The following is a 16,280-nucleotide window of genomic DNA, read 5'->3' on the forward strand; positions in this document are numbered from 1 at the left end:
AATTGAATACATTTCTCTTCAGGGCAGTTTTGTAGCAATGAGCATAATATGCTCATATTATGCTCTATATATCCTCATATAGAGGTGTATGTTTGCTTGTGGATTTGGCACTACTGAGAATGTCACTGTGCACTACTGTGTCACTCTGAAATGAGTTTTGCTGTTGAAAAAGTACAAAGGGAGAGAGAGTTTATTCATGTCCAAAAGAATGATTTTAAACTAAGCCTTAGTAGGTTATCCCAAAAAATAGTGATTAGAAGTCCTTGGACTAAATAAAAAGATTTAATTCATTCTCGGAGCTCTGCTAGTGTTTGTAACCTCCTTAACTCATACATGTGAGATTTGTACCATTGGTAGAGCCTCTTAAATGAATCGTGGCCTTTTATTCTGCAAAGAACGGTAGGGAACAGTTTGGAGAACTTCAATGTGTGCAGAAAACTGACTCCAGAAGGTTTACAGGCAAACTGTTACCAAGTTTTATTTTACATTTTCTGTGGAAATTTAAACTGGTCTACATGTTAGCCTAACACTCATTCAACTTATTTAGAAACACTGTTCTAAAGTCTAATAGTGTGTCAAGCTAGCTCACCTTGAAAAGGCCATGCACTTTCTCAAGAAAAGTCATCGAATCATTTGGCAAGCTTTGTCCTAGTTTTTACATTAACTCTTAACATACCGATAAGCACCAATTTTAAATTGTTATATGCCTTACAGAATTACTTATAAAATACCTGTTGGAGAGGCAGTGGTGTGTAGATCCTAGCTGTTCTCTGACGTCCCTGTTCCTGCTTCACGCCAGTAGCTTTTCCTGTCCTTGGATTAAGCCCACTGTGGCCATTGTTAGAAAGAACCATGGCACTGGCTGGGAGGGAACTGAATTTTTTTTCCATGCCTGCATCCATTTTCCCTGGTCCCATTAGCTATGTCTGTTTATCCATAAGCTGTCTCCCCTAGGAATTGATTTAGAGGCTTAAGTGGGAATCATAATTGATCTCTAAAGGATAATTGCTAGCTGCAGAACATTTCCTAAGCCTGATGTGGTGATGGTTACCCTTAGTCACAATAAATGTAAGAGGAACGTGATGATCAAGGTAAAAACTTCTATCAAGCATCTACAATTCCAAGAGTACAAAACATGCCAATGTATTGCAGAAGTAAACAGTTCCAAGTGACCAGATTTGGGGTAAGTAAAGATGGAGAAAGCAGTTTCTGTATAAAAATGTTCTTTTATTGGTCAAGTTCTAAAAGCATTGATCACAAAATGCTTGAAGTAGATTTTAAGCTCACTGTTGATATCTGTGAACTTTGGAGAGTACTTTGGATTCTGATTCAGGTATTGATTTAAACCAATGTCTCTTTATCTGTTGTAGGAACTGAAAATGACTTTGCTAATATGTCAAGTAGCAACAGAGTGGGTACTTGCTGAGAAATCCACTAATTCATCCTTCCCAGTAGGGAAATGAGCTTTTCAGCAGCACTGTGATACAATCTTATCTTTTTCTCTTCCAACCTGTACCATTTCACTTCAGCTGACAGCTTTTGAACAGCAGCCCCATTGCCTCAGTTAAGATACCTAACTTTGTGAACCTCCTAGCAGGCTTTGGAGATGTGCTTCAGCTGTGCAATGTGTGGAGGCAAACACATGGCTTCTAACGGTGCAGACAATTTGCACTGAGGTGCACTCTGTTTAGTTTTGTGGCAATGTACCTCCTGATTTTCTGTTACTTATTAACCACATGGAACGTGACAGGATGAGCAGCACAAAGATCAGGTGAATCAGTAGTAGGTGATGCGAAGAATGTATAGGGAAAGGTTGCCAACATGATCTTTTGCTGGAGGAACAGAACTATTTCTCAATGCAATTAATAGAAAGCATCAATCTTAATAATAAATAGGAGTTGTTTGGTCACAGTTGTTACTATGTATTTTTTAGCATTCTTATGGAAGAACTTAAATTTTAAAATCTCATAATTCTAAAATTATTTTTTCTTTTTTCTTTTTTATTTTTTCTTTTGAATTTTAAGTGATTTTTTAAAATTTGATTGTCTCCTCAGTGTAAGTACAGGACCAAACCTGTTGCCACTTCACAAGCTTCAAGCAGTTTAAACTTCTGCATGAGTGTAAGGAAGGATTTGGCATTTTATCTTTACATTGTCTGGCTACTAACTAAAATCTTTGCTTATTGGCTAGTGTGGATTTTGGATATGAAAAATCAAAATTATGAAAGAGGTATTTTTGGAACACTCTGAAGATTTACAAAAGACTTTTTTGCAACTTGCAGCTTCTCAAATACTATAGAACATCTTTCAAGCATGCCACATGACTTTGCTAGCTGAAACAAACTGCAGGAGTGAGTGAATCTTCAAAAACCAACTGAACTCTCCTAATAGCCTGTGTTCCTACCCAAAGGAAGGGGAAGCTTCTGCACTCCAAAGAGAGAACTCTATCACATTGCCAGCTACTTAAATAGGTAAACATTATTAACTTTGTTAAAAGGTCATTTTGGTTTTTATGCATCACTGCCCAAACCACGCCTAACCAGTTACATGAAAGCATCTCTATTTTGTTGTTTCTTTGCTATCACCTCCTTTTCTGTTGCTGTCACTCTGTTTAACACCAGCAGAAGTGGAGTACCTGCATTTCCTAAAGCTTTTCCCCTGTAATTCCAGTGCTAAATCTTGCTTCGTTTAAGAATTTCTGAGGGCGTAAGTTTGGACATAAAAATAAGTTGCACCACAACTAGGCAAGGAGCTTCTGAAAATGCTGACTGCCTTGCATAGTGTGTGGGATAAGGACTAATGCTGTGTCTTCTGTGATAGTAAGCAGGTAGCATGGGGATGCATGAACTGGTTAATGCAGTTCTTCTAGGCTAGGGTAGGTTTGAAACCACCATGACTTGACTCAAGCTGGATGGTTGGTAAGCATCTCAAACATCAGGTAGACGTATGCACAGATGAGTACTTCAGAAGTGGTAGTGCGAACTGCTGAGGGCTGAATAATGAGTGAGACTCTGGAACAAGCCTAGATGTCTTCACATTGTCTCCAAACCTCAGTAAGCCATTACCATGGAAAGTACAACTGTCATAAATTTTACAGTGTAATTACATTGCACTAGTAACTATTGTTTTACTAATAAGGAAAAATAGTGCTTAACAGCTCTCAGAATTCCGAATTATTCATTCATTCTCCTTATAAACAGGAACAAAACATGGTGAGCAGGTCTGCCCTCACCCAGCTACCGCTAGATGGCAGTCCAAGAAGTCACTTGTAGCTTCATTTCCTTCTGGGAACCAATCTGCTTTGTTTCTCGGCTCATGAACAATCTCATTAAACTAGAAAATGTCAGGATACACATTTGGAGATATTATAAACTTTTGATGATTAATTTCATAGCATGATTTTTAAGTCAGGCTTTTTTCACTTTTAATTTAGATATTCTTTGTTTCTACTGACTTCTTTATGGCATATTCATGTTTTCTTCTTTAAATAAGCCATATGAACTGCCTGAACGCTTAAAGATTTTATTTCTTCTTTTTAGATTTAAATTATAAAAACATAATCTTGTGCATTTTTTGCCTTTCATATTAAAATATTTATTGTGTTTATAGTGCTTCAACATTTTTTGTTAAAATAGAAAGTTTGGATTTTTTTTTTCTATTTTTCGTAGGATTGTGCAGATGAACAACTCTACCTTGACATTTTCAGTTTATTCAATTATCTTGCTAAGTAGAAAACCTCTGATTTTATTTATTCATTTTTAGTAAATGGAGCATATAGAAAAGTTTTTCTGTGTTTTGGGGGAATAACCATATATAATCCCTTACAAATGCCTTCACCAGATGGTAATCTAACAAGATAGTTTATATTAACACTGTAGTGTGTGATCTGGAGTCATGTCTTTTTATATCCTGTTCAGCTTTCCAAAAAACATACAGGCAGAATGACTAAGCAGAGAGAAAAGCAATCTATATAAAATTTACTGTAGGAATGGGGCTGCTTTATTTTTGTCAGATAGTTGGAAAAAATAACATAGCAAGCAGATGTCTTTTCATTCCACTGGAATCTTAATGTGGTTTGTTCCTTCCACTTTTTTTTTCTTTTTTTTTTTTTCTTTTTCTTTTTTTTTAATTTATTTTATTTTATTTTTTTTTAATTTTAAGTAAGAGACTGCAGTTCAAGATAGGTATGATGGAGAGTTGTGTTTTTTTTGTTGTTGTTTGTTTGTTTTTAAGGTGTCATGCTGCAATGCCACATGGTAGAACATGTTGCAAAATTTGTCAATATACTGGAAAACAACATAATCACAGCCACTTAATCTGAACTGAATTTGGTGTAGAAATGAGGCACCTCTGCTCAAACTTAACAGGAAAATTCCTGAAAAATCATTTACATCTAAAACAAGATTCAATGTCTGTGCTAGAAAACAGTCACCAAAAAAAATCTATTTACATACTTCTTGAGTACAGTAGCTTTCTTAAAAAATTATAATAAAATCCCCAGCATTTCGTTACTTATCCAGGAGTAATGCAAGAAATATGGTCAGTTGCAAACAGTCATTGATAAATTCTTTAAAGCAGCATCAGAGCTGTTTGCTTTAACTGCATCCTAAGTCCTCCTAAATCACTAACAGCTGGCAACAAGTAACTCTCAAGAAAAATTGCAAGTTAAAAGTTCCCAACTCATATTCATCTGAAGGGATATCTGAGAGAGTTCATGACCTGAATGCTGAGGCCCGTAAATCTTCCTTTGCAATTATCAGAAGTATCTTCAGCTTATACCACAGGAAAGTATTCCTTCAGTCATAACATTAAGAAGATTTTAAAAGACCCTGTGAAATGGGGCTCAAGAAAATATTGCAGTGGAAACAGACAATGCAGTTTCTCTTTTTCTTTGCCATTATGCAAAACGTGCACTCTGTTCAGCTCCTGTAAGTCACTGCTGTCAGAAGAGGGGAGGAAAAGAGTGTTTGAAATAAGTGCAGAGAAAACAATACATTAGAGCAAATTCTGAGTAACTTTTATAAGAAAAATTGTTACTATCCAGCTGAATTGTTGTCATCCTTAAGGTCATTGTGATTGCCTTTATGTCCAGGGTGCTGCAGTCAAAAGCAAGGGCTGTACCTAGCAGTGTTAGTGATTTATAAGCAGTAATGGTTTTTGTTTGTTTTTTCCATGTGGTGATAGAAACTTTTATGTGGAGCAACACCGTAATGTACATACTAGCTGGCTACTAACTGCTAAATGCTGCCATTAGAGTATCACTGCCATAGTTTCCCACTTCGCTGATGTCCCTTCGCTTTGTGGACACTTGGAAACTTATGCTAATTGGTATAAACTACCTAAAGTGAGACTTAGGATAAAAGGAGCCTCCACTATATCAGGTAGTGTTTCCAAGAGCTCACCTACAGCACAGTTCCTTAGATCCACGGGAAATGGGCCAGCCAGAAGGATCTGAGACTCAGAAGCAGTGGAGGCGAAGTGTTCTTACTGGACAAAGGTAACTGAAGCAGCACATACTTAAAAAGGATGAGGCAGAGCTGTAACTCGAATGTATCCTAAGCATGATGTACGCTACAGCCATCCTAACAGAGTAATCTTCCCTGTGAGAAATATGGAGTGATACTATAGAAGATAAGAAAGTAGAAAACAGACAATTTTTATGAAGGGAGTTTAAACCTTGATTGTAGCAAGAAAGAAATAGGCAAGAAATGAAGACATGCTGATTACTAAAACAGGTGGTATGAGTGTTATAAAAGTACCAAAAGATTCAAAATGAGTGGGATAGATGATTTGATGTAAAAGCAGTCCTACATGAAACAAAAGAAGCTGACTCAGCTTATACATTAAAGCTGAATCGTTTCCTTGCTAAAATAAGGGAGAGGGAGAAGGTGAGGGGAAACAAACTAGACCATAGAAAGGTCTTAGACTAATGCAGGGTCAGTCTTCACTGGGGTATTGCTCACAGAAGCAATAGTTTGATGAAATGCTAGCATCAAAATAAAACCGGGCAGTTCTGTATTTTGCTGTTTCAATTTTACAATTGTTTTATGGTGGCTTCTTCACCGTAAAAAGGAATTATGTGATGAAATAGTAGTGCCACAAGCTCACAAATTTGACATAGCAAAACTTATTTTCAAGAAATTATATAGTGCTTGACAGGTTCACATGTGAATGGAGAAAAAAAAAGTAAAAGATTTCACAGAATCATCTAGTTTGGAAGAGACCTTCAAGATCACCGAGTCCAACCTCTGACCTAACACTAACAAGTCCTCCACTAAACCATCACAGCAGTTATCAGATTTATGTGACTGAAGAATTTTCCTACTTTAATTATTCACCCTGCTTTTAAATACATTCATACACACTCCTTATGCTGAACCTTTTTTTTTTTTGGGGGGGGGGGGGGGAGAGGTGAGGATCTAAAAATATTTGTGTTATATTAAATTGCTTTGATTTGTCTTATACCTAATTATTTGATTAAAGATTACATTGCATTAATTATTGCATGCTTTTCTACAACGATGTCAGCCTGTTTTCATATCCACAGCAGAGTGTGTCTCTGTACTCTCTATCCTCTTGACAGAATATGGAAGTAAAACATCTATCATGTATAGCCGTGCCCCTTTTCTTCCTATGGAAAAGGATCCACAGATTAAATCCTAAATGCATTTTGCTGAATCAGCTCCACTAAGAAGAGTGTTGTGGATACGCTGGTATTCCTGTAATCCTCTCCACTAACTTTGCTACTAGGTCTAGGTAAATATGCCTTTGTGTTCTTTAAACATTTATCTTACATTTGATATTTTTTGTGTATGTTTCTGCCCCTGAGCTCTTAGCTTTAACTCAGCTGCTGAATTAAAATTAGTAGTGCTTTTTTTGCTTGGGGTCGATAGTCACCTTCAGTTCAGATAAATAAGGCATAAATCAAATGAATTGGCTGTTTTAGCCAGAAACTTTACCAATTATTATTTTTGACCAAAATCTATTGTATTGTCTGAAGGCTGAGAATGAGAGAGTTGTCACATTAGCAAACAAATTACTCATGCTAATATTTTCCTCCCTAATCCAGTTACACAAGAGATAAATGAGATTTAGAAATTCACTGCATAACCATGTCCTCTCATGCAAAAAACAATAACTTTCTTCCTTAGGCAGTACAGGACTAGCTTTCAAATTTCAATAAACACTCTAGAATGTTGTTTTGTGGGACTTGGAGAAGTAATTAACAATGAAGAGCCTTTTCACTGTTGGGCTAACTGAATAAAACATTAGGGGCCCTAATTTTGTGCTGCAAGTGAAGTATCAGCTTCCCAAAATCATCATCTCTGTCAAACTTGGTATTAACTGTTCTTCTGGGCAGATAGGAGAAGCAGCCTTAACATCAGACTGACTTTGCGGTTGTATATATATACTGTACAAAAATATAGTAAGCAATACGCTGTGTATTTAAATTTCCATAAGACATTAAGCCTCATTCTTACGCAGGGCAGTATCCTCAGTCATGACAGATCTGTTAGCAAGATGATGAGCAAAGCTTATACAGCTATTGCTTGTGCTGTGTTAGCACCGGTGTGCATGCATCAGTCTCTGTTCTAAAAGGTGATTTATCAGAGTAAAAGTGTATGCAGTCGAGCATAATGCAAAGCAACCCTAAGCCTATTCTAAATTGAAATGTTTGAATGAAAGGAATACATTAATGTGTTTTAAGCCTGTCCCCTGAATTTTTCACTGTTTCCCTAGTTCTTGTTTAGGAAAAAATAATGGGTACTGGTTTTATATTTTTTCCCTTTCCTTACCACTTGAGATTTTATATGCTGCTATTATACCTCTCCTTGATCAACCTTTTTAAAGCTAAGGTGGCCTCATCTATTTAGGCTACACAAAGGCTGTACTGTACATCTGGTTGCACCTCTTATCCTTTAGTGTGTCCTGCTTCTGATAAAATCTTTTTGAGACAGATCTAACACAATGGTTTTATAGGTTGCCATAATGATGCTTAATTCCTTTCCTAATAATTCCCAACAATTTTATTTGCCGTTTTAATTACCATGTAGCATTAAACTGGCATTTTCAACTGGCGTCCCACATCAATATGAAATTCTGGAGATGCAATAGCAGTTTTGGAACTCTAAAAAAGGGAATCCAAAATCTCCCTCTTACATCACAACAGAGAAATTATTACTTTCTTTTGTCAATGTTGAATTCCAATTCCTGTTTGCTTTCTACTAGAACAATGACATGACGTTGCCTTTCATACTCAGTTTTATGAAAGCAATTTTATTCTGCAATTTTTTGTTTCACTAGCAGACTTTGGTACTTGCTTTATACTCTCTTCTGAGACTATGAGTTTGTTGGACAGTGCAAGTCCTAGGGGAGACCTCTGCATAGCTGTCCCGACAACCTCTCACCACTGTGAAAACTGGCTTTTTAGAAATCCAAATACAATCTATTGATTGAATTGCCATTTTCTGTATGCTCTTTGACTCCTTCAAAGAACTCCGACAGATGAGTGAGACATGACTAGCTTTTCGAAAAGCTGTACTGGATCTTCATCACAGTATGTAACCAGATGTTATCCGTTTGCCAGGCACAGAGATCAGACCCTGGTTCTCCAAACCCCTCTTCAAGCTCTTAGAAAGTTATTAGTATGACATTCACTACCTTCCTCTCTTCTAACACCGAGGCCAATTTATACAAAAGTTTGCACCTCACAGTTTTTCATTGCATGAGTTTTAGATTTGAGGTTCCACCAGACTCTTTGGGAAATGAATCTGGTCCAGGCAAGCTGTTTTTATTTATTGATATGTTTAAAAAAAACCTCTTCTTATGGCACTGTAATGCCAGTTGATCCCTTGGATCTGGCGTGTGAAGAAGGGCCAGAAGAAGTTAAAATGACAAAAACTTCTTTCATTGGAAATAGTTATGTTCATTTAAAAACAAACAAACAAACAAAACCAAAACAAAACAAAAACAACTAGCCAGACCCAAGAGCCCAGTACAAAGTTAGCTTGCTGCATCATTTCTGTTAAGGATAACTATCAAAATTAGAAACTGCAATGATTTGGTAAATTACAGCTAGTAAGAGAATTAGTGGAAGATTGTTCTTGTGTATTTGACAGTCCTATATCCATTTGATTTTTGAGGGAAAAAAAAAAGCATTGTGCTAATTTGATTCCATGTTAATTTCCACTACAACATTAACAATAACTTGTCTAACTTTGTATTTCTCCTTTCAAATGTTTATCATTAGGTATACAACTGTTATTCTTAGTTGTACCAACCTATTACTTCCCAGCTCTCAGTCTGACATTTATACGTTTTAAATACCTATAGACAGGTCCAAGTCTTCCCAAATCATTAACTAAATTTATTCTGTTTTCTTCTATATGCATGATTCATTTCCACTTTTGGACCAGTGAGGTCAGAAGCCGCGTATTGTGGAGAAGCACAGCTGGAAGTTCAAATACATTCTGCCTTATTGGTCATCAAAATGTGTACCCACGAGCATAACTATGCCTGAAGGATGTATGATGAACTAGTGTTTGCTCAGCCATTTATAGAATCACAGAATGGTTTGGGTTGGAAGGAACCTTAAGGATCACTCAGTTCCAGCCCCCTGCCATGGGCAGGGACACCTCCCACCAGACCAGGCTGCCCAGAGCCCCATCCAGCCTGGCCTTGAACACTTCCAGGGATGGGGCATCTACAACTTCCCCGGTCATTTCTGTTACTCTTGAGTGATTTCCTATGTATTCCTATATACTAATTACTATTAGTAGAGCCACAAATAGAATGGAAATCATTGTCAGAATACCTCTAGCTATGCTATTGCCTTAGAGTGCACCAGCCCCCCTGTATACTCCTGTTCAAGGGCCAGGGATAATATTTGCACACACTTTTAACATCTGCCTGTGCTTCCAGTCTCTGTCTCTCATTGCTAGCATGCTTCATCAGAGATTTATAATCTTTCAAGAAGTCAAAATCTGATGTGTTGGCAATGCTATACATATCTTAAAAGACAAGAAGGGAGAAATATTTTCAAGTCAGAAAGAGGTTGCAGTGTATCAAAGGTAGAAACGAGCTATTTTTATTTCAGCAAGCTTTACAGGCAGAGCTTTAGTACTGTATTGTAACTGTCAGCATACGCTGGTTTGGGGCATCTAATCAGCATGCTGCTCTTACCTACTTGTATTCACATTTCATTCTGCATTTCTCTCTAATGCATGAAGAAGTCTTAGGCATATTTTGATAGCAAACTGATGGAAACCTACATCAGAGCAGAAGGATTGGATGAATAATTATACTGCTAATCCCACCTGCTGTCACACAACAAATACATGTAAAGAAATGTATAGATATGCTAGTTAATCTTAGCAGTTATCATCCCAGCAAAATCGCAGTTGCACTGGCGAGGGCACGGCAGGCATTGACTTACTGTCAGAGCTATCCCAGCGCTGCTTCCTGGAGGCTCGGCTCTCCGGGGCAGACACAACCCGCAGCCTGCGCGCACCTTCGACTTTCAGGCAGTGGGATATCACAGCCCGCTGGGGAAAGCGGCACGCTTCCCGTGCTACGTTCAGATGATTCCGCAGGTCAGTGCCTGGGTGACAGAATAATGGTTTAATTTCTTGCTCTTCTCCAGTGTGTTCCCAACCCCAAGAGAGCGACGCAGTGGGATCAGTCAGTGCAAGTGCTCAGACAGCATCTTGCAGCTGTGCACAGTCACTAAGAAAGGGACCGTCTCCTTGCATGATCTTTTCCATTACAAATTTACACCATGACAATGTGCCTCAAAGCAAATAATTGCTTACAGAAAGTATGATCTAGTCAGAATTGTATAGTCAGCTGACTGTTGGGGCCAAGTCTTCAACAATGACTTACGTGTTACTTCAGCTGCTACTTGATCTGATGAGTCCAAGTGATCGTGCTCCCTTTTGGAACCACAGCACCTTCGAGTTTTTATATTCCTTGTAAGTCATGTTTAGTACCCTCCGTTTCTGTTTTCTTTTCCAGGGGAAGAGGATGTAAGTCCTTCTAACCTTTCAGTGGAGCAACCCGAACCAAGCTGCATATAAATATTGTGGCCTGGATGTCTAAACTAAAGCCGATTGCTGAGCGGGGCCATCAGAAGAAGGCAGATGTGCATCTCACAGAATCACAGAATCATCTAGGTTGGAAGAGACCTCCAAGATCACCCAGTCCAACCTCTGACCTTACGCTAACAAGTCCTCCACTAAACCGTATCACAAAGCTCTAAATCTAAATGTCTTTTAAAGATCTCCAGGGATGGTGACTGAACCACTTCCCTGGGCAGCCTATCTTGGTTCCACCCTGGCAGGGAACAGGGACACGACACACATCTGCACCTGGCCCCAAGAGCTCAGACCTGCTCCCAGGACCCCAGCTTTGGACTTAGCCAAGCCTGATGTTTAGATATCTGCTAGATGAGCACCGCACACAGAAAGGTAGTTGTGGTTGATTGACATTCACGATTTTAACACAATGTATGTACTGGAAAGACCAACAGACACTATCAAGCCTAAAAGAGCCTCGCCACCTAGGCAGTGTATGAGAAATACCTCTTTCTCTAGGGTACTTTTGCAGCTCTTGTCCCCAGTCTACTGTGGGCATATAATAATGATAAAAATAATTGGGCTTATTTAATACCTATTTGTTTTTTATTGCCAAATTGATCTGATGTCTTATTCCAGCATTTTGAGCTCTCTCAAAACATCCATCACAATTTGTATAGGGTTCTAAGACTTTCTCATCCTTACACGAGAGAATTAACAACAGGCAGTCCTGAAATATGATGTTAGCATTTGCAATTCTACACAGCTATTTTTAATACCACAGTCGTTTTTTTGTTTTGTTTTGTTTTTTTTTTTCCAATATTTGCAACTCAGTTTTTCATATCTCTTCCATGCTCCTGCTTGAAAATAGAGGAGAAAGACAGAGAATTTTAGAAAACACCCATTTAATTTGCTGTACGAATGGGAGGCTGCAGGAGGAGGAAATCAAGAAGTTGTCACCCTGAAATGAGAACAAAGCCATGTGGTAGTTGCATTGTAAAAACATTAAGGAAAGTCTCTGCTTATTATAGTCAATCCCAGCCCTTTCAAATAACAAACCCATTAAGGAATTTCTAGGTAGGCTAACTGCTTTCTGTGGTATTTTAGAAAATGGAAGAAAACAGAAGGTAAGGCATATGTTGTGTTAAGCGAATTTTTAAGATTGAAGGTGTGATGCCACTTAAGCACTGACAGCTGCAGTGGTCATAACTTGAAATGTCTTTGCAAATACTAAAATCATAAAATCAAAATTCTGCTGTGGTATAGAACAGCACTGCTCGGAAGCCATATAATGCTTTTGAAAGATCTTTTGGCTGTTTTACAAATTATCTTTCTCATTTCTAACTACTGCAAGTCATAAAGATGTTTCATCATTCCATGCCTATTTATCATATTTGGGGTGTGTGTGATGGTGAATACTGTCCATGGTGTCATTCTGGTATTACCAGGAACAACGAATGTAGGACATGTAAAAACACAAAGGAGTCCACCTAACAGGTTCGACCATTTACATTCAACTCAGTCTCAGTACCTCTTTTTTTTTTCTTACTACAGTCCACTACTGATTTCATCTCTGGATACAGACCAACCCATGTTCTGAATTCTTGGCTTCAGTAGCCTTCAGAATTTATCCATGTTTAACCCTTCCATTAAATAGTGCTGCCTAAATTCCTTTTTATTTTTTCAGATTAGTAGAATAAATGTTTTCTGCTCCACTTGCTAATTAAACCAAACCTTCTGTTTGGAATTTGCCATTTTGTTGGGCTGATGGGTTTACTGGGGTATGTTTTGAGCCTTGCTACATTCATAAAACCGTCCTGAATTTGCTGGCTACTGCATGCATCTGCTCCATTGATATTTCTATCCTGATTCTCCATACTGTTCTTCCACAGCTTTCTGGATGATCTTTTCAATTAGAGCACAGTCTTGAGATTTTATTTTCCCAAGAAGAATTATGTAACGTTTATACTGAGTCATATTTGCCATCTGCTGATCCAACCACATAAACAATCCAAATTCTTTAAAAACTGAGTTTTCCCTAGTATCTGCTTCTAATCTAATTGTTCACTAATGTGCAGGTTTACACACATACCCCTGCCTTACAGTTAGCTCTTCACAGAATACTGGCACCTCTTCAGGCTCTCAGCAAACATCAAGAAGCTTATCCAAGCCACATATACAGAAGAAACACGTGAGAAGGTATTTATCAGGTGATGAATGAGACTGTATACAAAATCAAATGCAAGGCAGAAATAAAGGGAAATTATGGCTACTCCAACAAAGGACATCGCGAACCTTCAGAACAGAAAGCTGGAGTATTCTTAGTTTATGGCCAGCCTTTTTGGAGCTAACTAATGAACTCAAGTGGCTGATAACAAGATACAGAACTTTTTATTTCAGCTTTACATCGGTTTTCCACTGGGACTCTGCTGTGACTAAGGACTTAAGCCGTAAATCCAAACTCATGTGATTATGCATTTATTTATTCAAAAACAAACTTTAATGAAACACTTGTGATCACAGAATCAGACCTTACAATTGCTATTTATATCAGACTGTTTCAATCAGAAAGGCCATAGTTATAGAGTCTCTGTACCTAATAATTTTATGTCAGTGCTCAATTACGTGTCCTGTTGACAACATTGCAGAAGACAGTTTCACATTCTGAAAACGCCAAACTAGGTAAAAGATATTTTATGTTGTTTTGTTGCTGTGGACAACTATATTGGAAAGATAGGTCTCTGTGATGATATATATATGTATATATATATATTTTTTTCTATTTGAAAGATTAAAATAGTTTCATTAGGTAAAAAAAAAAGCATGAAAACATCTGTTCAACTTTTGCTGACAAGGACTAAAACCAATTATTTGTGAAATCAACATGGATCTTTCTATTGACTTGAAGGTACTATAGAACTGAAGTAATTAACACTCACTCTGAAAACATAACATTAAAATCCTGCCTGCCACAATGCTATTTTGCCATTGCTGTGTTTTACATCTTGCGAGTACAGTTAATGGGAGAATGCTATTGAAATCAGTGGGGGAACAGCATGGGGTCTTAACTTCTTTGCCTGTTGTACCTCTGGTGCTACCTACACAAAGTGCTAAACTTAAACAGGGCCATGGGGCTGTAATGGGACTTTTTGTGTACGCACAGCATCAAGCTGTGCATTAAACAAGGATGTGCTTATGGGTTGGCCAGCTTAGCTTGTAACAACCAAAAGCTGTGAGCGTGATTCATTTTGTTGCCAGAAAGCCATGCAATTGACGAGGCTGCGGGTCTGAAACCCGTCCCAGAACGAGGGGCAGGCTGACAGGACACCTCGGATACCGGGACACCGGGTGGTGCGGGGCTCACCCCTCGCACCACCACAGCGCTGCGGTCCCCCACCTGACTGACCCCCGTCGGCAGCCCCGCTTGCCCCGCTCGCCGAGCCGACACCTCACGCCGACGGGGCCCGGCACTGCCTTTCTGCTCACCCTACGGAACGAAGCCGCTCCGGGCTAGCCCCGCGATGCCGGCCGCCTCCCCTCACGTCCCCTCAGCGCCGCCTCGCCCCCCGCCCTGGCGGCGGCCCGCCCCGCCCGCCCTCCCTTTCCCCTTGCGCAGCGCCAGGCGGCGCCACCTCCCCGGAGCTCCCCGGGGGCACCCCTGCGGCTGACAGACCCCGGTCCTTTCCCCGCTCCCTCCCTCCCCTCACGGGCCCGATGGCGGCGCAGCCCTAACGGCCGCCAACGGCCGGAGCCTGCCGTTGGGCGGGGCGGGCGGAGGGAGGGACGGGAGGGAGCAGCCCCCGGGAGCGCGCCGGCCGCGTCTCCCCAGCAACCGCCCCCCCGGCCCGCCCCGCCGCCCCCCGTCAGGGCGCTGCCCCCCCACCCGCCCCACCGCACCCCGGCCCGCCTCAGGCGCGGGGGGCCGAGGCTGTCCCTGCAGGCCGGGGTGCCCGGGGAGGGAGCGAGGCCGATGAAGAGCCGCCCTCCTCCCTCCTTCCCTCCCGCACTCCACCCAGGAGCGATCCAGTGAAAGCAGGAGGAGGTGATTCTCCTCCTCCTCCTCCTTCTCCTTCCCTCCCTCCCTCCCGCCGCTGCTCCCGCTGGTGTGGAGGGGACTGCAGGAATCTCCGCGCCGCGCCGAGGCAGGGCTGTGGGGCGAGCGGAGCCGCGCTGTGGAGAGCGGGGGCCGCCCCCGGTCCCTGGCCATGGGCAAGGACCAGGAGCTGCTGGAGGCTGCTCGCACGGGGAATGTGGCTCTGGTGGAGAAACTCCTGTCTGGGAGGAAAGGAGGGATCCTGGGCAGTGGATCTGGAGCTATTCCCTTATCCAGCTTGCTGAGGTAGGGGCACCATTCCCCGTCAGGCGCTGGTGTATTCACCTCCTCTTCCTCACCATCACCATCGCCCCTCTCATCTCCATTCCCACCCCTGTATCCTGGTAGTGACAATAAATGGTTCACTCTCTAGCCGAGTACGAGAGTGTCTGTGTTTAAAGTCGCAGGCAGGCATTTTATTAACACGGCGGTTCTGAATTTCTTGCCTTCAATGCGTCAGTGAGGTACTTGTTCATTCTGTTACTAGCGGCGGTGCAGAACTTGTATGTCTATGGCCAGGCTAACATGCACGATATATTAACCGCTCACCTTTGGTATCTCATCTCCAAATTACTACTTTTAATCACGGGTTAATCACAGAAAAGGCGTTGCATGTGGAAAATTTGGTGTGGAAAGCCGTAGCTTCCCCCCTCACCCACAGTTGCTACCCTCACTTGCAGAAGAAATTAGGCATGCCATAGTAATGAGCCTACACAACAAAGACGGGGAATCTTTCCTCTGAGAGATCATCGAGCCAGACAGAGGCGTAAAACTTAGGGAGCAGGTTAGGTAATAGCAGGATTACTTTCAAGGTACCTGGATTTAGCGGAGTGAAACTGGGTTACTGGCCGTGCTGGTGGAAGGACTTAACTTGAACCATGTCATGTCTCAGACAATCTACAGCACGGCTCTGGTGTGAAGTTTCATCATACTCCCAAGAGCATGATCTCAGGCATTTATGACATTTGGCAGTGTTCAGAGAGGTCTGCAGCACGCAGCCAAGTGCTAGTGGTGAATACCACACTAGCCGTAGCAGGAGATGACAAAATGAACAGACACACTGTTGACCTAGAACTTGAATCGATTGTTAAGTCTATTTATTTATTTATTTGTGAA

The 16,280-nt window shown here is 40.7% G+C and overlaps 1 protein-coding gene and 1 long non-coding RNA gene across 6 annotated transcripts in view; both read left to right on the top strand.

Moving 5' to 3' along the window:
• The first annotated feature begins 139 nt into the window (after nt 1-139).
• On the top strand, nt 140-14,647 carry LOC310892666. The gene is made up of 3 exons (XR_014578298.1): nt 140-2,470; nt 6,583-6,755; nt 11,013-14,647. It is a non-coding gene; the product is annotated as an uncharacterized lncRNA (long non-coding RNA).
• A 306-nt stretch (nt 14,648-14,953) lies between these two features.
• Nucleotides 14,954-16,280, top strand: part of ANKS1B (ankyrin repeat and sterile alpha motif domain containing 1B) — a 440,891-nt gene continuing 439,564 nt past the window's right edge. For all 5 annotated transcript variants that reach the window (XM_083852386.1, XM_083852391.1, XM_083852392.1 and 2 more), the window contains exon 1: nt 14,954-15,410. In XM_083852386.1, the coding sequence (XP_083708512.1) occupies nt 15,277-15,410 (134 nt within the window). In that variant the 5' untranslated portion in view covers nt 14,954-15,276. The remainder of the gene's footprint in view (nt 15,411-16,280) is intronic.

The sequence above is a fragment of the Anser anser genome (genome assembly GCF_964211835.1).
Source record: "Anser anser genome assembly, chromosome: 1".
NCBI classification, from domain to species: domain Eukaryota; kingdom Metazoa; phylum Chordata; class Aves; order Anseriformes; family Anatidae; genus Anser; species Anser anser.